General features: G+C 51.5%; 8 protein-coding genes across 8 annotated transcripts; 3 read left to right on the top strand and 5 right to left on the bottom strand.

Annotated features, from left to right (window-relative positions):
* Window positions 1-1,227: 1,227 nt before the first annotated feature.
* Window positions 1,228-3,290, top strand: afeA (adenylate-forming enzyme AfeA; the record flags this gene model as incomplete). The annotated part of the gene is made up of 3 exons (XM_025721554.1): window positions 1,228-1,509; window positions 1,710-2,836; window positions 2,903-3,290. 3 exons carry the CDS (start codon window positions 1,228-1,230, stop codon window positions 3,288-3,290), a joined length of 1,797 nt encoding a protein of 598 aa, XP_025573790.1.
* Window positions 3,291-7,731: 4,441 nt separating this feature from the next.
* BO80DRAFT_456488 (uncharacterized protein) lies at window positions 7,732-8,610 on the bottom strand (the record flags this gene model as incomplete). The annotated part of the gene is made up of 1 exon (XM_025722174.1): window positions 7,732-8,610. The coding sequence occupies one exon, from the start codon at window positions 8,608-8,610 to the stop codon at window positions 7,732-7,734; it is 879 nt and encodes a 292-aa protein (XP_025573789.1).
* Window positions 8,611-8,844: 234 nt separating this feature from the next.
* BO80DRAFT_124293 (uncharacterized protein) lies at window positions 8,845-10,735 on the bottom strand. Its single transcript, XM_025713521.1, has 2 exons — window positions 10,005-10,735; window positions 8,845-9,951 (listed from the first exon to the last, which is right to left on the bottom strand). The coding sequence occupies exons 1-2, from the start codon at window positions 10,431-10,433 to the stop codon at window positions 8,926-8,928; spliced, it is 1,455 nt and encodes a 484-aa protein (XP_025573788.1). The 5' UTR covers window positions 10,434-10,735; the 3' UTR covers window positions 8,845-8,925.
* An 861-nt stretch (window positions 10,736-11,596) lies between these two features.
* On the top strand, window positions 11,597-12,765 carry BO80DRAFT_385187 (SDR family NAD(P)-dependent oxidoreductase). The gene is made up of 2 exons (XM_025716978.1): window positions 11,597-11,726; window positions 11,791-12,765. Exons 1-2 carry the CDS (start codon window positions 11,654-11,656, stop codon window positions 12,624-12,626), a joined length of 909 nt encoding a protein of 302 aa, XP_025573787.1. The 5' UTR covers window positions 11,597-11,653; the 3' UTR covers window positions 12,627-12,765.
* A 273-nt stretch (window positions 12,766-13,038) lies between these two features.
* Window positions 13,039-17,448, bottom strand: BO80DRAFT_446437 (putative SNF2 family helicase; the record flags this gene model as incomplete). The annotated part of the gene is made up of 15 exons (XM_025721553.1): window positions 13,039-13,332; window positions 13,392-13,571; window positions 13,627-14,525; window positions 14,591-14,786; window positions 14,843-14,930; window positions 15,004-15,103; window positions 15,161-15,318; window positions 15,375-15,494; window positions 15,544-15,631; window positions 15,677-15,761; window positions 15,809-15,829; window positions 15,882-16,596; window positions 16,647-16,752; window positions 16,948-17,166; window positions 17,229-17,448. The coding sequence occupies 15 exons, from the start codon at window positions 17,446-17,448 to the stop codon at window positions 13,039-13,041; spliced, it is 3,489 nt and encodes a 1,162-aa protein (XP_025573786.1).
* A 668-nt stretch (window positions 17,449-18,116) lies between these two features.
* BO80DRAFT_124274 (isopenicillin N synthase family dioxygenase) lies at window positions 18,117-19,857 on the bottom strand. Its single transcript, XM_025713520.1, has 3 exons — window positions 19,575-19,857; window positions 19,424-19,502; window positions 18,117-19,319 (listed from the first exon to the last, which is right to left on the bottom strand). The coding sequence occupies exons 2-3, from the start codon at window positions 19,496-19,498 to the stop codon at window positions 18,342-18,344; spliced, it is 1,053 nt and encodes a 350-aa protein (XP_025573785.1). The 5' UTR covers window positions 19,499-19,502; window positions 19,575-19,857; the 3' UTR covers window positions 18,117-18,341.
* A 46-nt stretch (window positions 19,858-19,903) lies between these two features.
* BO80DRAFT_385184 (amidohydrolase family protein) lies at window positions 19,904-21,491 on the top strand. Its single transcript, XM_025716977.1, has 2 exons — window positions 19,904-21,136; window positions 21,189-21,491. Exons 1-2 carry the CDS (start codon window positions 20,146-20,148, stop codon window positions 21,347-21,349), a joined length of 1,152 nt encoding a protein of 383 aa, XP_025573784.1. The 5' UTR covers window positions 19,904-20,145; the 3' UTR covers window positions 21,350-21,491.
* BO80DRAFT_426446 (uncharacterized protein) lies at window positions 21,473-23,230 on the bottom strand. Its single transcript, XM_025719774.1, has 3 exons — window positions 23,138-23,230; window positions 22,700-23,083; window positions 21,473-22,642 (listed from the first exon to the last, which is right to left on the bottom strand). The coding sequence occupies exons 1-3, from the start codon at window positions 23,223-23,225 to the stop codon at window positions 21,579-21,581; spliced, it is 1,536 nt and encodes a 511-aa protein (XP_025573783.1). The 5' UTR covers window positions 23,226-23,230; the 3' UTR covers window positions 21,473-21,578.
* Window positions 23,231-23,568: the final 338 nt, after the last annotated feature.

Genomic DNA, 23,568 nt, shown 5'->3' with positions numbered 1-23,568 from the left:
AAGAGGCAGGGCTTGACAGGCCCCGCTGGCATACAACGATCCATGCAGGACGCACAGATTCCTTGCTTTTTCCCTATTGCGACTGAGTCGATCAGTGGCAGCTGCAGATGGGCCCTAGCAAGGCCACAGAGGCGCCATGCTGGTGGGACTAGTGCGTCCCGAGGTCCTGGCCAGGAAACCCGACAATGAGTCGATGGCTTGGTATGATTACCCACCGGGGCGCATGTTCCATTAGCGGGCGGGGTACATCCAGCGGTGTCAGGACCTCGCATCATCTAATGGCTTGTCATGCCGGGTAGCTGAAGGACGATTAGCAGACGTCAGCCTAGCATGGGTCAGGCGAGTGGATACCGCTGATATCAGAAGGCCAGGCCGGGCAGGCGTCGTCGTCCATCATGGCGAACGCTAGTTAGGTTCCCAAGACGGAAGATCTAGCCGGGATTCAGCTGCACGAGGCGAGTCTGAAGAAGACATGATGGAGGCGTCATGACCGGGGGGGGAAGGTGGACGCTCCAATGGGAGGGACCCTGAGGGGGCATTGTTCAGGATCTGGTCGGGCTGAAGGGTGCCCAATATTGGTTTAAGTTATGGGGACTCTGGGGGGTGGGTAGGATGGGAGGAAGATCATGGAGGGCTGGAGGGAAGGGGAGCGAGTTCGTCTGCATGACGGGACCTGTTCGCCTGGAAGTTGCTTTTTGCCCACCCGGCGATGAAGAGGAGCCCCACCGGCCGAGATCTGAACTGCAATCGGCGACTGTCATTCGACCGAAGAGCGCAAGCGTCTCCCGTGGGCCGGAGAAGGATCAGCGACTCGATCTGAGCGGAGCCGGCTGGGCGCCACGCTGGAATGATTCCAAATCAACCCCCATCGCGTCGCCCGCGAAACTGGAATTCCTCTGCTGGCCCAGAATCCTTTTGACTTTTTGAAACCGCCAGCATGACAAAGGCGACGATTCTCGAGCACCATGGTGATATATTTATCGCCCCGGAATTCCCCTTCATTCGTTTCGGGGATATATTCTGGTGTCATTTTTTTACCTTCTGCTCGTCCCTGCCAGCGCCCAGCTATCCAAGCCCTGACTCGGGAAGGACTTCACCTGGCTGAGTGACTTGACTGACTCCTGTGCCCCCCCCAATTCCCTCCCCCTCTTCCCCCTTGGTTTCCACTCCTTTTTTCCCACCGATTCACCTACGGTCCTTCACGGACAACCAATTAATTCCCCAACGATGGGACTTTGGGAAGCGTGCCCCAATGTGGTGGGCAACCAGCACCACAACATTACCACCACTGCCAGCAACCCCAATGGCACCTACACCGACTTGTTGACCTTTGCGTTTCGGGGGCCTGTCCACTATGATCCCGAACGCCCATTGTTCATTGATGCCGAGAACCCGTCGCGGTCGTTCAACGCGCGGCAGTTTGAGACGCTGGTCCGGACGCTGATTGCTGGCCTGAAAGCCCACCATGTGCAGAGAGGCGATTGTGTTTTGGTCCACTTGGGAAACAGTGTAAGTTCAAGCTCCTGTCCCGTAGGGTCTGCGCCATACATTGTTCCTCCCCTGAACCATAGGCCTCCTTCCCCCTCCCCCCACCCACCCTCTCTTGTTCCCTTAATTTTATTTTATTTTATTATTAATGTTCGAGTTTAATTTACTCCTCCTACCCCTCCATGTCTCCTACTTCACTGACTCACTGACTCATGGATTAGATCATATACCCCGCACTCTTCTATAGTATCATCGGCGCCGGCGGCGTGTTTATGGGTTCGAACGCGCGCAGCCAACCGCAAGAGTTAGAACATATTCTGCAACTGGCAGAGCCGAAACTGATCATCACGTCCCGCGATGCATTGCCTACCGTCCTGAGCGTGTCAGCCGACCGGGGCATTCTGCCCAGCCAGGTGTGCCTGCTGGATGAATCTGCAGGTGATCATGTCGCCCAACATTTGCTGGCCAGTCCAATGGCCTATGCTGGTGCCGGCGCACCGTATCTCCCGAGCAGTGGGGATGGCTCTTTCATTAACTTCGCCCAGCTCCTTGCCTACGGCGAAAATGATTGGGTGGCCTTCAATGACGAGCATATCGCCAAATCCACTCCGGCCGCCATGTTCTCCACCAGCGGGACCGGAGGCCTGCCCAAGGCCGCCTTCATGTCCCACCATGCCATGGTATCACATCATCTCAGCATCCATTACGATGTGCCATACGAGGTGACCCGACTCATGTCCCTGCCCATGTTCCATATGTTTGGCGCCCTGTGGACCCACCTGTTCCCCATCCGATATGGCCAGCCCTTGTTTGTGCTGTCGCGATTCGAACTGACCCAGTTCGTGGCGGCGGTGTATCAGTATCGTATTACCGAAACCTACATGGTCCCGGCCATGATTCACACCTTCAATCGCTCCGCCTTGCCCGTGGCGGACTATCTGTCGTCGCTGCGTTACGTCGGAGTCGCCGGCGCCCCCATCGACGCCGCCGCCATGCAGCGCTTCGGGGAACTCCTCCCTCTCCACGCCTCCGCCTCCCAGCTGTGGGGAATGACCGAAGTGGGTGTCGTGTTCCAGAATCGGTACGGTGAGCAGGCCAATGCAGGCAGTATTGGCCGGCTGCTGGCGGGGTACGAGGTGCGGCTGGTCGGGCAGGATGGCAACCTGATACTCGGGGAAAACAGGCCCGGTGAGCTCTACGTCCGCGGGGGTGGACTTCTGAGTGGATATAAGGGCCGGTCGGACGCCAAAGACGAGCAAGGGTGGTTTCGCACTGGCGACGTTGCATATGTTAGTGGCGGGGTGTACTACATCTATGGCCGCACGAAGGAGCTGATCAAAGTGCGAGGGTAAGCCAACCCCTTCCTGCACAGTGCCTGCCACTAGGACCAAACTAACGTGAATGTGACATGCAGATGGCAGGTGGCCCCGGCGGAGGTCGAGGCGGTGCTCCTCAAACACCCGGAGATCGCAGACGCGGCGGTGATTGGGGTTACGTCGGGAGATGGCAGCACGGAATTGCCTCGGGCGTTCGTGGTGCGCGCCAAGGACCTAACGAGCAGCCGGTTGACGCCGGAGGACGTGTACATGTTCGCGCGGGGGCAATTGGCCAGCTACAAGGCGCTGGATGGGGGGGTGATTTTCGTGGAGGAGATCCCGCGGACGGCGAGTGGGAAGATTCAGCGGTTCAAGCTGGCGCAGATGAACACCTATCGGGAGATAGTGAGTTCGCTACTGGCGCGGTATAAGGGGACTAGTCTCCAGGCGGTCGGGATCATGCATAAAGGGCGCATCACGGTTTGAGTCATTCCACTTGGGGACGACGGTACATATGGCGTTAAGAATATAGGCGGGGTTGGCGTTGGGACAGACGCTGGTTCGTTTGACTCGTACATAATGGTATTATATGGATATTATATATATTCTATGGATATTATAATGGATATTGTCACATAGTCACATAAGGAAATTGTTAGAATACCGAGAATAATATGCCGCTGCCATCTGTGGCGCAGCACCAATCAACGCGCGGCCGTTGGTTGCGGTCGATGCAGGCGGCTAGTGCCATGTCCGTTTTTGTGTGACATTTACCAGTACAGAGTACAGAATACAGAGTATCTTACTTCAGGCTTACACGTGTATGTCATGTCACTACGCACTGACTGAGCGTTCACTAGGTCACTACTGTAAGTGGGTTAATTAGTTAATTAATAATTAGATTAGATTCAACCACACCCTCAGTTCTAGTCGTAGTCTTAGTCTAGTCTTCTTAGTTCTAGTTGTAGGTAATATCAATCCCTGTCAATGATTCAGTGAATTGGACAGAAAAGAGAGACTAAGAGAAACCAGTATAGGATGGGGTATGTCTCCCTCCCCCTCCCATCCATTATTCCCAGTCCTGCCCCTGTCCTTCCCCAGCCGCCCAAATTAAAATAACCGGCTCGGACAGGACGAACAAGACAGGGTATGATGTGATGTGATACTGGGGATGAATGCTAAGATACTAGGATATTGTTTGCTGTCAGAACTGAAAAGTTCTCTTTCTTCACGTTTGGTTTTGTGGAGTATTCTGGGGTGTATGTTGCTTGAGTAGGTAGTTAATGTTTGGGGTTGGGTATAGGTAAACTGGTATGGTAGGGATGGGTAGGGATGATTTACGCGGGCATACTTCCCATTCGCTCGGTAGGATAAATTTCATTTTCAGTCAGGGATAATATTATCAGAGTTGGGGTTGGGGCCATGGGGGGTAAGCTAAGATGGAGGGGTATACCTCCACCCAACCCATCCCAACCTAACCTGGTTCTTGGATTCCTACCTCTACCTCTACCTCTACCCCCTACCTAGCACTAGACTGCTGATTAGGTACCTACCTACCTACCTACCTACCTATCTAGTATCTAGTGGAATAAACGAAAGGCCCGTGTCCATTCCATATCCATATCCAAATCCATGTACATATCTGCCCATGATAATTTCACGGTATGGGAGGTACATCATACCCGCCTCGCCTACAAGGTCAGGTAATATACCCCAGGATAAATAATATAGACCAGGATACGGTATCCATTACATCCCCGCAGATACCCCCCCCCTACCTGGAGATGACTGGACCGGGCTGGTAGATAGGTAGCTGGGCTGGTTTGAAATGGCGGCGCCGCTGCCGTGAAGGGTTTGCTTCTGTTCCGTTCTGTAAGGGGTTCATACTTGGGAGTTTACTGTGGTGGATGAGGTGATGATACCGAGGTATATTACTTCTTCATGGGATGGTGATGGGATGCAGGATATGTCATGTAGTTGAGTCGAGAATTCACATGTGGTTTTGGTGGGATCGGGTGGTGGTGGTTGTGGTGGTGGAGTTTTCATTCGATCTACTTTCTGTACTCTTGTGCAGACTGCAGTGTAGGTGAGTGACAGATGCACTATAGGTACAGGTACAGGTACAGGTACTGATCATGCGGCAGTTCGTGTATGTATGTTGATGTAGGTGTACATTGTCTACACTGTACACTAACTAGGTCGGATGTAATGTTTGCTCCAAAAATCTTCTCTGTGTTATTTATGAAATCTGCTGAAAGACCTCAGCTGCGATGTATACACAAGGTTCAGCCAAAGATAAGTTGATAACCAGAATAAAGTTATCCTTTTCCTCATCCGGATTCCGTACCATGGTTGGGGAAATTCCTCATGCAAGGTGATAGCTTGTTCTTTTCCCTTCCTTTGTTTTATTTTTTTCTGGTTGTTTCTTTTTTGTATCTGTCTGCTGATGAGTTTGTAGTACGGAGTACTCTATTCTGTATGATGGGATCATATTCCGATCTGGGTCTGGGTCTGGTTTAGGTTTGTTGGGTGGGTGGGTTACTTGGGTGGGTTTGAACTCTGTCCGAGATGATCTGTTTCTTTAGTTTCTACTTCTTGGGATCGGGTTTTGGAGAAATGCGATCTTGTGATAATCCCCAATTTCCTCTATGATTTATTGATTTTAATATAATATACATTAATATAATATACCTTAAATTACTCCATTTTACCCTTTCTAATTTATTCCCCTTTCTATTGTGTTCTATCTAAATTCTAGCAGGAGCAACTCCGGAGTCCGAAGGAGGAAGAGCCAGACTCGAAACAGATAATGACAGCGTGGTTCGTGCGCCATGAATCCTTCAATTTTCCTCCAATCTACTTTGTACCCCGTCCCACTATTTCTGTTAATCTATTTCGAACCAGGGTTCGAGAAAATACTCCCTACTGTCTAGTATCCCCGCTGGAATAGGCTAGCCTGTTATGGAGTACTATCTAGTCTTTCCTTTCTTTACTTAGTATCTCGAACAAAAGTACTGCTAAGTCTGATCGCGTAGGTTACTATTTTCGTTATCATGACACCACGTATTCGACAAGAAAAGAAAAAAAAAGAAAAGGAAAGAAATCATGGGTTCTAGCTGGAATGTCTCCATGACCAATCTTGAGCTAAAGTTGAGCAAGTTGAGCCCAGCCGGACTAGTCTCGCAATAGTCGCGATTTAGTCCCCCCCATTTTCTCCTATCTGAACCCTGATAGTCAAGTCACCTCAGCTTTGCGCCACAACGTTGCCACAGTGGATGGGATAATGCGATGCGATGCTCGCTCGTTCTTAGGATTTCGGAGCACGTTCGGGTTATCGACGGATCTGCGCCTCATTCCCGTCGGTCTTCCTATGATCTTCGGAGAAATGGATGCCACTACGCCATGACGACACCACAGCCGAACTAGTACATAGTACATAGTACTCCATAGTTAGGCTTGGTCGGGGCTATACATCGCTGGCCGCACAATCGAATTGTCCTTCGAGACAGTCCTCTTGCGGAAGGTTACACCCAGCGGCTGTCATCCAGCTGGATCCGTCCCGACTATTGAACCGGATGGTTTTGCTTTGTCGGATCCCACGGCTTATTCCGACTTGCCTAACCAGGTTGATGCGTTCGTCAAGCTGGACCAGGAATCCGATCCTCATCGCTTCCATTTCCTGGATTCTCTCGCCCGGACACTCGGGTCTTGCCAGTTTGGGATTGATCCGGGTGGCACGGTGGCAGAGCCTCGTGCTGAACATCCTGGACGATCTAGATCCAATCCTTCCTGACCTGACCACTGGGTACTGGCGCTGGCAGTGACACCCGCCCGCTGATCGGCATGTCATCGGATTGGGTCCGCCGTCATGCTTTCCCAACCACGCAGGAGACTGTGGACAGGATCCAGGATATCCCCATCACCGGGATGCAATCCTATCCTCGGATCCTGGTCTGCTCGTCTCCTCGTCTCCTCGTCTCGTCTCTAGGCTGCATGTCATGTGACACCGCCAGTGACTAGCTGCAGCCGAAGAGCCACTAACGCCGCCATGTCACGCCAGGCCGGGATTCCTGGACCACCGCTTGTTCGTAGCTCCTCGCCTCGGTAATCTTCTCCCGGCCAGCTCCCCAACCTCATGGCCCAGCACCCATGCACCAACGGACCATCCTGCTGCCTGGATCCAGCCCAAGGGTTGCAGGGAGGAGACACTAGTCGCAACGGTCTCCCCCTCAACTGCAATGCCACGTCGGCCGACCGCCAGGAGGGGTAGGAGATCCAATTTACACCGTCGCAATGATAGTCATTCACTCACCCCGAGTCGAGGATCTAGCAAAGTATACTGCGGTGCGCAGCCCGAATCCAAGTAAATCCTGAAATGGACTGTTAATTGCATTTTCTCTGATTTTTTGGGTTCCCCCTCATTTAACTTCCATCTCCACTCAATCGACCCAATTGTGCAGGGTTGGCATCTTCACATGTAATGGGCCTCAACATCTAGTATGGCCATAACTGAAGCCCGGCGGGGATCACGGCTAAAAACTCATCGGCGATGTTCGCAAACTTGGTCACCGACTTCTGCGACACGTGCTGTGATGAAGCAACCAATGTCGCACAACATCGGCTCCGGCGCGTACCAATGTAGATCTAAGCAAATGTGATAGCCGTAGACATGGCGGTAAACAAGGACGATTCGGTCTGTGCCTGCCGTGACGTGATGAATTGGTCGGGCAGGACTCATACCCATCGCTGTGCAACTCGACCCCGACCGGTGATAGCGTCTCGACCATCGTAACCGAGGCACCGAATCCCGGACCAAGCATGTCGTACTAGGATGCAACTCCTTCCATGCGGCGATAGCGACGGCGTCACCTAACGGCCGCGCAAACCGCGCGATCCGGGCGTGAATCCATGATAACCCCCCAGCACGTCAGATTATCCCATAGCCTTTCCACCACACCCCCCACACAAGCGGCCCCAATGCCCCGATCGCGGCCGCCCCAAAGGGCACCTCCAACACGCTCCATATCCAGATGGTCCCCACGGCTGGGGCCCCTTTCATCACGGCGTAGTACGGGTCCTCGTTGGTGATGACCATCAGCTTACAGCCAAGCATCACGGCAAGCGGGAGGAAGATCGAGGTACGTAAGGTCGGCGGGAAGAGCAGTTTGCGGAAGAAGGCTAACGTCAGCTTGTCACTGTCCCAGGGGAACAGCGAGATCGTTTCGGACTTGGCTGTGCTGCCAATGAACGAGACGATGTGTCCGTGAGCGAGGTGGATGAGTAACGTCAGCATCGGAAAGGCGACGAATACGGACTCGCGCACGAGGTTTTCCAGTTCGATGGTCTCGGCATATTGATGGGCGGCGAGGTAGGCGAGAGTCAGATGGAGGGTGGTCAGGGGCACGGAGAGCAGCAGCGTGTCGATGACGGGCGGAATGGGATGATCGGAAGCCGTTCCCTTCCCCTCATCCAGCGTCTCATCGTTTGACGAGGTGTCTTCCGTGATCTCCTGGATTCTTCCCATGTCCGTAAGCTCTGATGCGTCGAGGCCGGAAATCTCCCCGGTCGCTGGGTCCATGGTCACCAGCCGGGTCCCTGGACCCAGGCCGGAGCCGCCAGCAGGCAGATTTCCTTGGCCCAGAAGCTCCTTTTGTCTCTCAGCGATGATATCCACCAAGGTCTTTCCTTTGGGTTTCGACGAAGGATTCGGGCGCGCGAGGGGGACCGAGGAGGGATCAAACGTGTCGCTGGGAGTAGTCGCGGCAGCTGCAGCTCGTCGCTGTTTTCGGTTTCTCGGGCCCTCCATGTTGCAGTATCCCGTAGATGCGGGTAAATATTTCGTTGCGATGGAAGGTGTAGGTTCGCGTTGGAAATGGGAGCAGGGAAATGCTTTGACGTGGGACAGCTCAGGTGTCCACTTCAAATGATGTATCACCGCCGGACTTAAGCGGGGTTAGCCGTCATGGTGTGTCCTGGCGCTACAAATTGCATTTCGCTACGAACATTCAGCTCCAAAATACCAGCATTGTAAACATCCTAGACATTATGATTATGAAGTAGTCCTCTCATTCCGCCTTCCATGACCAATTATCACCCCCTCCGCTGCTTTTGAGCAGCTGCATTATCCAGACTGGTAGAGAGCCGGCCCAGCAACCACATGAGGGTTCAACATGGTGATGTTAAACGGGGTCACATAGAGATCAGTATCTGTAATGGCAATGAACACGGTACCGTTGATGGCCGGATCCCCGGCGTAGGTCTCCACGCTGGGCTGGATGGTCGATCCTGCCCGCGAGCCATTGAGAGTCAACTCGGAGTAGGTCACGTTCAGCTGCGTCACCCACGCGACATATTTCGGCGCTCCAGCATTTGTCGAGGTGACATAGCTGTTGTTCGGTCCAACTGGCTGCCCGGGTGCTTCCCAGGACAGGTAGACCTCCCGGCCTGGCCACGACAGGGGGTTCGTGCGGTTGTGGGTGATGGCGGGCGAGCAGTCAACACCAACAGTGTCGGAGTTCAGGCAGGTTTGGGAGCTGGGAACGGCGGTGCTGTTCAGCGCGTTCGTCCCATTGCTGATGGTCTCCCTCCATGCCTCAGCGCCGTTGATCCGGACTGGGTTCGGCTGGTTCAGGATCGACAGCGCGGGGAAGTTCTGCCATGCCAGGCGCGTCTGGTTCTCCGGGCAGGAGCTGATATAGGGAGCAAGCAACGTCCACGCCCATGATTGTGGAACCCCGACCTCAAACCACACCGGCATCGGGAAGAGGCCCTCGAATTGCCGGAAGATCATCTGCTGGCGAGCTTCCGTGGTAATGGACAACGTCAGAAGCGTTGCAGCTTCGCGGGAGTCCAGATGAGACAGGAATCCATAGACACCAGCTTCCCCAAAGCGGGTAAGCTTCTGGCAGAAGTCCAGGAACTCTGAAACGGTGGTGTAGGGGTATATGTAGTTGCACTGCCGGGGGGCCTCGGCGCCCAAAATATTGGTCAACATGGTCGCATGGCCAACTTCTTGATCCGCCATGAACTCGATCAAAAAGCGATCTTCCGCCGTCAATCCAGCAGCAGTGAAGTCTTCCGCAGAGAAGCGAGCCAGTCCATCGTGAAAGAGGTCGAGTTCGATGTACTCCTGGTACAATGCGAGGGCCTGGTTCTGTTAGCAGAAGCATAGGGCAGAGAGTCAAGACGATATAGACCTACCAAAGATTCGTAGTCAAAGTCACTCTTTGCGTTGTACACAGGGGTCTCCCCGTTTGTTCCAACCCCTCCAGCTGGGATATACGGACCCGGCTGGGGATTATGGAGCTGTCCATCACTGGGATATGTGGTAGCCGTCGGGTTGATACCCTGGGGAGCAATACCAGGACCGACAGGGCCAGCGGTCAGTGCCCCAGTGGTGGTCGGCACTCCAGTGAATGGGGTATGGGCTTGGGTGGTAGAGTATGTCACCACCGGCGGGGCAGTGACATTGGCAGGAGCGGTGGCAGTGGCAGGGACAGTAGCATTAGATGCGACGCTCGGCCCAACGCTGGTCGTGTTCGCTGCTCGAACAATGTTGAGGCCGGGATGTGCCAGAGCCAAGGGCAGAGATCCCAGGGAGCTCAGCAGGAGAAATCGGTACGAAGCCATCCTGATCAACGGTTGTACTCCAGAAAGCTAAACATCCACAGCGTGTTGGGATTCGGAAGCAGACAGGCACCCGGCAGGTACATAAATACACGGCTAATCCGCACGTCGTGTTCGTCACGTCGCAACCCGTCTGTGACGCAATCGATCTATCGTCATAATCGAGGCCAGGATCCTGTTTGTACTCGACGAAACAGAGGGGCTGTTGTCGGAGTCCGGATGCGCGTGGATGTAACCTCCCAACAACCATGGCCTGACGGAAGGCGACGGAAGTGTGGGATACAATGAAAAACTCATTGCCAGGCCCACCATGTAATCACTCAAGAGGCAGGCTATTTCAATCGAGCCACAATGCGTGAAGGGTTCCTTGCAAGGGATCGATACGGTCATCACTTCCACCATGTGGCTCAAGGACATGTACAAAGCGGACTTGGTGGGACGACTGCCAAGGAGCTACTATGCGCCAACACCATTTTTCAAGATATTGGTACTCTGTAGATCCATCAGATAAGTCGGACTGGTGGTAGGATCGTAGCCCATTACTCTCGCAGACACCGGATCCGATTGGAAATGTCTATGGATGCATCCCTGGATATTCTGCAGATGTCAGGCCAAAAGCAGCACACCCAGAGCACCATCATCATGGTGCTTCGCACACAGGGAGATGTATAACAGGAACTCAATTAATTTACTCACCGCGACCACATTAGGTTGTTGGGGGACATCTGACATGCGGACCCTGTCTCGGTGATTGTGACGTCGCGCAGGTGGCCCTGGCGGAAATTGTTTCCCACGGATTCGGAGTCCGACCAGACAGTCGCACGACTTTGGAGCAAAAGACCTTGGAGACGGGGAGCTGATTGATAATGGACCGATGTTTGAACGCGGCCTGGCTAGGACAGGTAGCATCTAAGGCGTCGCGCCTCCTGTGCTGCAATGGACTCTCACCATAGACAGCCTCGATCGTAAAATTTGCACCGGAAGTGCTGCTCTCGGGATGCCCGCCAACTGTGCAAGTGCAACACTCCGTGGGTCGCAGAGATGGAGGAAAGCAGAGCAGATGGCAAGCAGGATAAAGATTGCCGGTATCGGTTGATCGGCGGTGCCCCGCGTGGGCACGCCGGAACAAGCAAGGAGCCGTCACCACGTCTCCGGTCTTCTCTGGCACACACATTCCCGCAAGCAAGCAAACAAGCAAGCAGCAAGATTGACGGGACTATACCATGTCGCATCTTCAATCCTCGCAGCTCTTCTCGGTCGACGGACTGGTGGCCATCGTTACCGGTGGTGGTAGCGGTACGTCCGGCCATACCTCTCTGGCAGCCCGATTCCATTTAGAACTGACTGCTTCCATCCGTAGGCCTGGGTCGGACCATGGCCCTCACTCTCGCCGAAAACGGGGCCTCCAAGGTCTTCATCCTGGGCCGTCGCGAGGAATCCTTGCGGGAGACAGCGGCCCTCAGCAAGAAAGACTCGATCATCCCAGTCCGGGCCGATATCTCATCAAAGGAGTCCTTACAGGCCGCCTATGATACGATTGCCGCACAGACAGATCATGTCAATCTGCTCATAGCAAACAGTGGAGTCGTGGGCGACACGACCATGCGTCCCCCCGGCCCCAAGCCCGACGGGTCGAGCCCAAGTCTTGCCGAGATTCGCGACCATCTGTGGTCCTTCCCCATGCAAGAGGTTTCGAGCGTCATGGATGTGAATGTCACGGGGACGTACTATACCGTCCTGGCATTTCTGCCCTTGCTCGACGCAGCGAATAAGAAGAGGCCGGCCCCGGTGAAGAACCAACCCGCCGCGCCAACGGCCCAGGTTATCATCACCAGTTCCATCGCGGCCTATAATCGGCGCGTGGCATTTAACGTCGCGTATAATCTCTCCAAGGCGGCGGTAAATCATCTGATCAAGATTCTGTCCACAACTCTGACGCCGTACCATATTCGTGTGAATGGCCTCGCCCCGGGTTTGTATCTGTCTGAGATGACAACGTCCAGTTTCGGATTCGAAGATCAGGGAGTCTCGGATGGATCCTTCCCCAAGGAAGTGGTGCCGCTGACTCGAGCTGGCAGCGAGCAAGAACTTGCCGGGATGGTTCTTTGGATGGCCAGTGCGTCGGGGGCCTATATCAATGGCAATATCACGGTGACCGATGGGGGCCGGTTGAGCACGGTGCCATGCACTTATTAGTGGTCGTCCCATAGATATGTATATAGATGATATGAAGGATATGAAGACCCATTACACGATGCTGTATGCATCATTGGACGTATGGATTATCGCGTGAATTCCCCTACTTCATGGTCAATGTTTGCACCAAATATTCAAGACTTAATATCATTTTGAATAACTGAAGTTGAAGCTGCAGCCAGTCTGCTTCCATTGTAGCACACCAGAACCAACATAATCAATCAGAAGAGCATGTATCCAGTGTGATTATATGTCTGCTAGCTTCCCTTTGTTTCTCCAAAGCCCTATTAGCTGCTGAGCATGCAAAATAACAGATAGAAAGATCAAAGCAAGCATGCAATCCAGCAAAGTGAGATCAAATTGTAGAACGAAAGAGTCAAACCAAAGCAAGCATTGCGCATATCCCGCTCCTTCAGAAGACACCGAACGAGGGTCGAAACCCTGTCTTCTTCCTTACGTTCCTTGACGATGTCGTTGCTTGAAGGTGAAGCACTCCATTGCCGTCCTTCTCCACATGTGCAAACATCCGAAGAAGGGTTTCGATTGTATCTCGATCCTTCAACACATCTTCACTCATTGTGCTGCTTATTCCCGCAGTCTTTCGCGTCTGCAAATCGAGAAGGTAATCGTCGATGGAGCTCTCAACAATAAGCTTAACGAATTGCACTGTACTTTCTTGTCCAATTCGGAACAACCGGCAAAAGGCCTGGGGCAAAAACCGTTAGCACCAGGGGACATGCCTAGTTATCACTAGAGCGTACACACCTGCTCTTGGATAGCTTCATTCCACCACAAGTCGACAAGAATGCACTTGTTGGCCGCAGATAGGTCGATTCCTATACCTCCAGCCTTCAGACTGGCTATTAGAACCCTCACTTGGCCCTCTTTGTCGCTGAAAACTCTCATATTCTCCTCGCGAGCTGCTAGACGCTGTTTCCCAGTCAACTGTATCACATTAGCCGGTCTTGATCTATGCAGCTTTGAGGGTCTGATTACTCACGCAGGCAGATGGCCATCCTTCCGTTTTGCACATGGTGACCAGGATCCGAACAAAATCCAGGAACTGAGTAAAGATCACTACCTTGCTTGAAGAATCCTCTGCAAGCCACGTAGCAAGAATATCACGTATCTTCGTAAGTTTAGCACTCGGCATGTGCTGGGCGCACGCCTTAATCCAATCCGTTTCCTCGTCAACATCCGACTCTTCGTCCGACTCGGTTTGTCCCCAGGTAATTCGACGCATGCCGCTTCCCGGTCCTTTCTTAGTCGACGTCTTCTTTTTCAGCCTTTTCTCCTTGTTCTTTGCTCCCGACGATGTGGACTGCACGGACTGCGCCTGCTTGGGCTGTTCTTCGAAGTAAGCGGCTTCCTCGATCAAATCGAGGCAACTTCCGCAGGTAGGCTTTCCAAGCATCGTGTTCTTGTCATTCAGCAGGGAGTAGTAACACTCCTCACAATATAAATGCTTGCATGATGTGATTACAGGGTTCACAGGTACGAATTCACAGCTCGGGCAATTCGTCCTTTCCAGTCTTTCATCCCAGTTCTCTTGCTCATGAAGCTCGCTCATGAATTGACGGAAATTTGCCGCCAATGCCATCTTGTCTCCATGGAGCTCTTCGAGACACTGGCCTACATCTTCATTCTCACGGTCATTGAGCACTGTCGTGTTCATTCGCACGGAGACCAGCCATTGCACTATTTTATAAGACGTGTCATTTCGGTCCCCGGTTCCCTTGGCAATTCTAGAAAGTTTCTTCATCAGATATCCCTCTGACAAGAGCCTCTTCACTATGTGCTGTGTTGTGAGTAGATGGCTACAAAACATGCGCAGCATCAAGATCATCGATAAGAAACATCGATATTGGGCCAATTTAGGCTGTTCAAGACGTGCACACCCTACATTATCGTCAGATGCGCGTTGCAGGGAACAGGTTATGGGGTCAAAAGAAAGTGAGTCTCACCGTTGATGTTTTCTATGAACACCTCTGATATTGCATTGTAGAGCTCCCTTTCGACAGTGCAGAATTTCACCTTGACAATTCTTTCGCCGACATCAGGCAGCTTGATTACAGGCAGTGAGAAAAGTCGGCTTTTGTGTGTTCGACGAAATAAGAAAGCTCGCAGCAAATTCACAAGGCGTCCATGGCCATCATCGTCCTACAGTAGGTCTTAGTAGATATCAATTGGTCAGGGTGAAATGCCGAGTGACGCACGCTGCAGAAATGTTTCATGAAATGACCCATGTTCCCGATTCGAGGGACACCAAGAAAGTCAAAAAGTGGATAGAACTCTTCCAGGTAGCTTCAAACAGCATATTAGCACTTGCATAATGGTGAAATCCAGCTGATAGCCGAGTAGTTCGATGTGGTCTTACTTATGCACTGGGGTACCACTTAGGATCCACTTATAACGGCCGGTCAGCGCGCGAACAGCAACAGACACTGACGAAAGGTGGTTTTTGATGATGTGGCCCTCTGTAAGCTGGCTGTCAGTTTGACCTTTGCCACGAATCCTGAAGAGATTTCTTTTACCGTCGAGGACGACCCGGTAGAATCTGATCTGATGTAGTGGGCCTATTCTTTCCTCGTAAAAGTCATTCCACCACTCCTGGATCTTGTCGTCGTTCGTATTGTCTGATGGGGCTTGTGTCGGTGGATAGGACCTCCTGACTTCATCGTAGGTAGTGATTCTAGCAATATTGTGAGCACAGCGCGTTAGCACCATAAGTAATTGCGTGGTATATACATAACGTCATATTTTTCCAAGCTACCCACTGTATCGAGAGTCTCAAGTCTCGAATTCGCTTTGTATATGAGAACTTCTCCTATCGCCTTCTTGTCACAATGCTTCGTAATCTGGGCTTTCCTGTTAAAGTTAGACAGAGAACTGAACACATAGCATCGGCTATACATACCAGTGACTGACTAGCTGTGAAGGAACAACGATGAGTGTTGTTCTCACAGGATCATCCGGATCAGATGGTTTTCCATCTACGATGTTTGCTAGAGCCAGATTAGACATGTCATTTTCTTACCGTGTGCACTTACCAAGGGCTTGGATTGTTTTCCCTAACCCCATTATATCACAGAACAGTCCACCCAAAGGACTCTGCTGTGAATTTTCGCGGTCACGCTGGTTGATTTAGCTACATCTCAATATGTACGGAGTACGTTGCTTACCATAAAAGCTGCCCCTAGAAGCTATTCCATCTGTCAGCTTACATCACTTGTAATGGAGCATGCGCTCACAGACCTGATAGTGATACAAGCTTGTATTGAGACCCTTGATCTTCCAGCCAAGCTTTCCATCACTCCTTGCACTGTTTGTGAACCTCCGAGTCGCTTCAAGGACTTTCCTCTTGTCGGATTTAGCCTCGTTTTGATCCGCGCTAGGAATGCTAGCAACAAGTCTTGTGAGTGCTTTCGTCTTATTTTTATCAATAGAATCAGGTATTGCGTCCAATGAAGCATTTTCGTGCGCGTCTGAGATAACACCTGAAGCAAGAAGTGCTTCTAGATACTTCTTTGCTTTTAAATCTCCTCCTCTTAGCCTTTTTTTTGGACCACTTCCACTGTCAAAGCCGGGACCCCTTTCCTTGCGTTTTCGAGGTCTCTTTGCGGGCGCCTCATGTTTCTTCCGACGTCCAAGAAGGAGTTCGAGACCTAGTGCCTTGCTCTTTCTTTTCTCATCGGCCGAAAGTCTGTTATGCCGTCTCCTTCTTGGTTGAGGCTTGTTAGTAGCCTTAGCGGAGCTTTCGGTCTTTTGCTCGGCGGGAAGCTGTCCGGCAGTTGAGACATCTGGCTCGTCCAAGTCCAAGTCGCTAGATTCTTCCTGTCTTTCCAGCGCTTTTCTGCTTTCGACCCTTTTCTTTCGGGCATATTCCTGTTGCTTCGCTGCCTCAAAGCGTATCACATCTTCCAAGGACTTTTTCTCAAGTCCCTTAAACCAGCGCTGAATAGCATGGAATCTAAGGAGATCAGCTATACTCACATTGAGGTGCATTGCCAGCATACGTACTTCGATTTCGTTAAGTCGCCCTTGGTGCTTGCTTCAAGCTCCTCGTCAGGCCACTCTGATGGACAATCTTGGTCTTCTGTGTCATCCGGAACATCCAGGAAATCGACTACTGAGGCTTTAGTGACCTCCAAAAGTGAACAAGAAGATGATGAAGAAGAAGATGAAGACGATGATGATATATGAACTGGTGGACATTTGGGTGACCCCTTATCTTCAGCTCTGTCGACAGGCCCTGCTGCGCTTCCAATTTGTATTTGCGATGTACTAGGAACCGGACTAAGTACACCTGGCGGTGGCGGACCAACATGAGATATTTCGCCATTCATTTGATTGTAGCCTTGAAGGATTTCGGCAATCTCTTGATCAGGAAGATTTGGTACTGCATCTGGAAATGGCAGACCCAAAGACAAATGGCCCGCCTCCGGGACAAATAAAGAGTCATCGCCATTGATATGTCCTGAATATGCTTGGTCATCTTGCGGCAAAGGACTTGGGAACGATAGGCTTTCAACCTTGTCCCCTAGTAGCAATCAGTCAGCATTACGGGTGAGTGTCATTGGTCTTCCTCATAGATAATCTCACTTGCGTTCATCTGCAGAGCCAGACAACTCAGAGCGAAGGCCTCTTTGTGGCCGATCGCCTCTCTGCGCCGATCAATTGAATCTAAGAGCGTTTGGCTCACGTCCAAGGTGTCTCGTTTGGGGGAAAGTTCTTGCGGATGATGCATCTGTACGTCTATAAGTCCTGTGGTATGACTCGCAGGGTCTGCTGGCAGCCCCGTATCCTCATGTGGGCTTTCCATGATTGGAAAATGGCTCGCTGAATGGGATGGGTATACCGGCGAAGGAGCTTTGTGTAAAGGTAGGTAGAACAAAAGACTGTGAGGAAGGAAGGAAGGAGCAAAGGGAAATTGTGGATCGTATGGAGAGGCTAAGAGGGAATAGGAAGAGAAATGGAGAGACGGGAGGGAAGATGGGGTTTATATAGTGGTAGGGAAAGAGAGGAAAGGGAGAAAGAGGAGCGAGAGGTGGAGGAAAGGTTTTATAGCAGCGGGAGAACAGGTGAGAGGAAGCAAGGTGATATCAGGAGAGGATAAAGCTAGAACAAATGTGAGTAAGTAGAGAAGCGAAAGTACGAGATGATGATCAGAACAGAGTAAGACAGGAGGTCTAGATCCGATACGGTTCAGAGATAAGAAAACAGTAAAAGAGGAACAGTAGAAGAGGAAGTGAAGCGAAGCTAGCATTTATAAAAGGCAGGAGAAGGAAATGAGACCAGGTGATCTGAGATGAGGAGAGTCAAAGTGAAAGGTAGAGGAGGAACAGATGAGAAAGGGAAGCGGAACAGAGAAGGAGGGGAGAGAAGTAAGGTCGTATAATAGCACACTTCAGAGAGAAAAAGAGTACGATGGGAAGGAACTGTAGCATATGTGCCATGAATAGTTAGGCAGCACCTCTCTGTTTCCGTTTCCTCGACAATGTAGGTACGACGTTCAACGGTACCTGACCGATTGTTATTAGTAGAATGGAGGTCAGGTTGGGTCAATGGTAACGGTTAGGATATTGTATGATGATAAGTATAGACCGTGGCAGTTCACCACGATGCATTGATCTGCCCGCTAGACAAAACTTCACTGAGAACTATCTGATCTGCCGCTGCTGTGAGGCCAGTTTGATACCGGCCCGCAAAGTACTTTTAAATCGTGGCTGATAGCCGTTGCATCAGATACTCACCCGCCGTGATTCCAGGGTACTTTGCAGGATGGGTTTCCTCTTCGTAAGTCCCAGGAATGGCTTCAATGAACTGATTACTGTTAGGATTGCAAAAGTACGCAATGCTGTACCGATCGGGGTAGAAATCGGACCCATCCCCTTCCTCTCCGACCGCTGTCGGTGGCTCGACAACCCGGTGTCGGGTACTCTTGATTATATCGTTGGACCATCGCGCCAGCAAATCGCCAGCATTAACAATTACCGTGTCGGCAATTGGTGTCGCATCCACAAAAGTGCCCTTGGGGCTGCGGACTTGTAGCCCTCCTCGGCTATCTTGGAAAAGAAGAGTGATGGAACCATAATCACTATGTTCCCCAGCTCGGACCTGCCCCGAATTTTGCTTGAAGACATCCTTGGGGACGGAAGGATAATGGAGCAGGCGAAGGTTATTATCACCCGCATCCACATATGTATCGAAGAAATGCTCCGGCAAATGCATCCCCAGCGCAATAGCCCGCATGACCAGCGTGTGTAGAGACTTGCACATGTCGAAGAACGACAGCATCACCTCTTTAAAGTCCTTCCCCTCCTCATCAATATGGTCCGGCCATTGATTATGAAGGTTATCGGCCCCTTCCCGACCAATCTCCATTGTCTCCTTTAGGTCGGGCGTGGTTCGAGTAGCCCCCGGGACGTCATCGGGCAGGCTTAGTTTCTCTTGCCCAGTCTTGACGTAACCACGGTTCGACTGTGGGGAAACCCAGCACAGACCATCTTTTTGATCCTGGGGTCGACTGAAGAAGCGGGCGGAGGAGCCGAATACGCGAGAAACCACGGATGGTGGAACGCCATGGCCTTTGAGATAAAGGAAGCCGGAGGATTTGAAGGCGTCTACGATGGACATGGCAACCTCGTGCTTATCGGCGGGGGTACCGTTAAGGAAGGGGCCGAAGTCGATGATCTACAGACAGACGATACGTCAGGATCAAGTAAAGAGGTTAAGACAAGACCCAGGCATTTGAAGGAGGACAGGTGAGACGAGAAACGGTGCCCGGAAATACTCACTGGGATGACCAGGTCATCCTTGTCCACGGCTGTGGAGGCCGGATGGCACTGCTGTTGGGGCAGATTGCCTTCCATTGCAACAATTCACGTTGTTCCCAAGACTGAGAAGATGATAGCGGAAACAAGAATGACCACGCAACGAGCCAGGTGCAGGAGATTAATAGCTGCTGGGACTGGGATGATAGACTTCCAGGGAAACGAGATGGTGCAAGGGCGGGGGTCCGGTAGAGGGCCGTGAGATCACTTATCAGCGCGGAACCAAGGATGAAGCTGGGGCAAGACCGTAGCAATTGGAGGGTGACTCTGGGTCAGTGATAAGACCAGACAATCAATCGCGGGGCAGGGGCAATAAATCCTGATAAAAGATTTGAAGATATGGCAATCTGGGGGAATCTCTCTTATCAGGCCACAGTACTAGTGACTTCGAGCCCCTCGCTAAATCTACCCGGCGGAGTCGGGGTGACTATCACCCAGATAGAACGGAGGACTCCTTTGAAGATTATGGTCGGATCCTGCAGCAGATAACAGATTAAGCTGCTTATCATGGTGGAGGGAGCGCCAGCGAGTAACTCGTTGACTGATCCCTGATAAGTCATCCCTGATGCATTCGTTCCACATGGCGCTTACCCCTCATTGGCATCTGCTCGTCAGAGGTCAAACCAACATAAAAAACCAACCTCTTCCTCTCTTGTCCACTCCTCAACTTCAATCCGACCGCCAATATGGCGCCTTTAATCGTTGACATCCATACTCATGTCTACCCTCCCTCGTATATGCAGATGCTTCGTGCGCGCAAAACCGTCCCCTATGTCCACGACCCAGCCAACAATGCTACTCCTCGTCTCATCATCCTCTCGTCCGATGATGACCCGTCTATCCCCATCGATGAGCGCGGTCGCCCGGTGGATTCTTCTTACTCAGACATCAATGTGAAACTGGCATTCATGCGGCGCCACGGAATCAACTCCAGCGTCATCTCATTAGCGAATCCTTGGCTAGATTTCCTTGAACCCGAAGAAGCGCAGACATGGGCGGAGCGAATCAACGATGACCTCGAGTCAACCTGTGCGCAAGTGAACAAGGACGCAGATCCAGACCAGACAAAGGCACTTCACGAGAAGGAGACGTTGTTTGCTTTCGGAGCACTTCCACTTAGTGCCCCGAGTCCCGATATTGTCGTGAATGAGATTAAAAGGTTGAAGACATTGCCACATCTACGAGGAGTGATTATGGGAACGACAGGACTGGGCAAAGGCTTAGATGACAATCGGCTGGATCCGGTCTGGGGGGCATTACAAGACACGGGGTCGATGTTGTTTCTACACCCGCACTACGGGCTCCCGGATGAAGCGTTTGGTGGTCCAGAGGTGATAAGCCGCTACGGTCATGTTCTTCCACTGGCTCTAGGATTCCCACTCGAGACAACCATTGCGGTGACGCGAATGTTTCTGGCGGGCGTATTCGATCGCTTTCCGCGGCTGAAGATCCTGTTGGCTCATTCTGGAGGCACGCTTCCCTTCCTTGCCGGTCGGATTGAGAGCTGCATTGTCCACGAACGCAAGTTTATCGCCAACGGGGGGGATGTGCCTGGTCCGCAACGGAGTGTGTGGGATGTTCTAAACACCAATATCTACCTGGATGCCGTTGTGTATGGTACTGCTGGGTTGAAGGCAGCGGTTACTGCGGCGGGCGGAACTGATCGTCTGCTCTTCGGTATGTTGCCATGATATGGTGCTATAATCTGTCATAATTAACTTAATTCTAGGTACTGATCACCCATTCTTTCCTCCTCTAGGTGATGATGAGGAAGAATGGCCTAGTGTAACGACTAATTACAAGGCAATCCACGCCGCATTCGACACGGATGGAGATGCTGCCGCGGGCGTCTTGGGTGGCAACGCTGCTCGTATCCTAGATTTGAAATAGGCTCTAAATCTGAGATGCTACCAGATTCAGCATCACATGGATATTATGTCTTATAATTTTCGTCGGGCGTCTCAGTGAGATTGCACGCTCTAATGAAGATAGCAATCAATGGATCATTCTTGTCAAGATCAGTAAGTCATACAGGCAGGTTCATCCGGTCATCGCACAAGCAGGCACAGATTGACCGCGTGAAACCGAAACCACTAAACCAGAGCCCTTGTTTTGAGCCCTACATCTCCAAAGGGTTGTCCTTAGCCAGCATCTCCCAGCCTATCAGCCTCCAAACCTCTTGTACAAACCAGTCGGGTACCGATTGCTCAGGGATCTGTGAGCAGGAGCGAAGTTTCTCCAGATCCCGGCCATCAGGCTGAACAGGAAGTTGTAGAACCTCTGGCCATAGCGAGTCTCTGCCGAAGACGGAGTGAAGGAGGGTACTTTGCAGCTTTTCCTTTACCTTTGTCGTAAATTGTGTGCTTTGACTTTGACTAGGATCCGAGGAGGATATGGATGGAACATCATCCAACACCTTCAAGATCCGTTCTAAAGGCCAAATGAGGAACTTGGCCTCCATTGCCGCCGCAGGCAATGAGCTCTCGTTCAATTCTGTTTCCTTCAGTCCTTCCGGAAGTGGGAACTTGGCAGCATCCATCCGTAGGTCAGGCCGTACACGCAGATCCTGGAAGACAAACAAGCATAGTAATTTCCCTATACGGTTAAGCAGAACAAGCAGAAATCCCTCCAGGACATTCCGCTCGCTTAAGCAGGTAGTGTCAAGCGAGAACGCCATCTTACTTAGCAACAAGCTCATATGAGTGGCTGATTCGTCGTCTGTGTTCTTCTGCATATCTGTTTTGGAACGCTTGGGTTTGGCCTTCTGTCTCTGCCGGGATGTTCGGGCATCTGTTCTATTCTCATGGAGTGACTGTTCGGACTTGAAATTGGAATATCCGCCCAGAGCTTCAATGATAACCTCATATAAGTGGACGATGTGATATGTGACATGTCCGACATCTTCCATGGTCCGCCCAGTCGCAGATAGTTTTCTCAGGGCTTGAATTAAAAGCCCGAAAGCGGCCTCTGTGCCGTTCAGAATAGCCAGTAAATCCGGCTTCTTGGGTTGTGGTGTGACCTTGGTCGAGGGTCGAGACATGGTCGGTTGCTCGACTGCACTGCGCACATTTCCGGCTGTGGTACTGCACAATTCGATGGCTGCTCTGACAATGTTAGAGTTGTTTGGTCGCTTCTGTAGGACCTTCTGAAGTATATAGAATTGTCTCATAAAAGGTGCGGTGACTACATTGAGAACCAGTCAGCAAGGCCTCGTCGGTAAGGGTGGGAGGGACAGCCAACATTGCTCGGGGCATTCTGGGTGATCAATAGCACCGCCACCGAGTACAGTAGATATATTACTGGCAAATATTGAGGGATTTGTTTGCTGCGTCTTTGCTCTCTTTCGCATCGGGGCATTATTCCCAGAAGCCGCCCTCTTCGCAGTGCCTTTGCGTTTCAGAGTCTCTTCTTCACCAGTGACGCCCGTACCCTGTAGCCGCGCGAGAAGTGACTCATTGCGTTGCTCCAACTCGAATATCCGCTCCAATAATTTACTCTGCTCGGCTTCGGACCGCTCATATGCTTGTTCCCAGAAGGAGACACTGTCGAGGTATTTGTCATGGGTGAAGAACCTGTCAGTCAGAGGTGTGCTTTTAATGTGGCGCCTTATCTGTAATAAGTGTTCTAGACTCCAATCAATATACATATCCGTCTTAGAGAAAGCAGATGCGGTTATGCCTTTGACATCCAGGCCCACTGGCTTCAGTTTAACAATGGCCATTGCGAGTGCTAGCTGGGCAGGTGAAGGTATCGGGGCTCTTTCCATTTTGCTCGGAGAGACTCAAGCAGAAGATGGCGGGTGTAAGGACATTCTGTATCGAGGCATTGAAAGGTGAGCTGATGAATTTCCCCTTCCATACGGGGCACGTGCCTGATATGGAGAAGGCAAGTCACGTCCTTCTACATCTGGCATTCTCTCTCAGTTCCCACGTGTAATTCCATACCTTTATGCAAAGAACTGCTCGCTACTCTGATAGAAATGAAGAAGTCGTTGCATCTTTTGAGTGGTTGAAATTGCCGAACAAACGAAGTTCACTGTGTTTCACAGAGTATTAAACTGAACCTACACTTCAAATATATATTTTCTATAGGGACTATAAGACCGGTTT

The sequence above is a fragment of the Aspergillus ibericus genome (genome assembly GCF_003184845.1).
Source record: "Aspergillus ibericus CBS 121593 unplaced genomic scaffold BO80scaffold_28, whole genome shotgun sequence".
Classification (NCBI taxonomy): domain Eukaryota; kingdom Fungi; phylum Ascomycota; class Eurotiomycetes; order Eurotiales; family Aspergillaceae; genus Aspergillus; species Aspergillus ibericus.
Note: the sequence above shows the minus strand (reverse complement) of the source record. Positions and strands in the feature narration are given on the sequence as shown.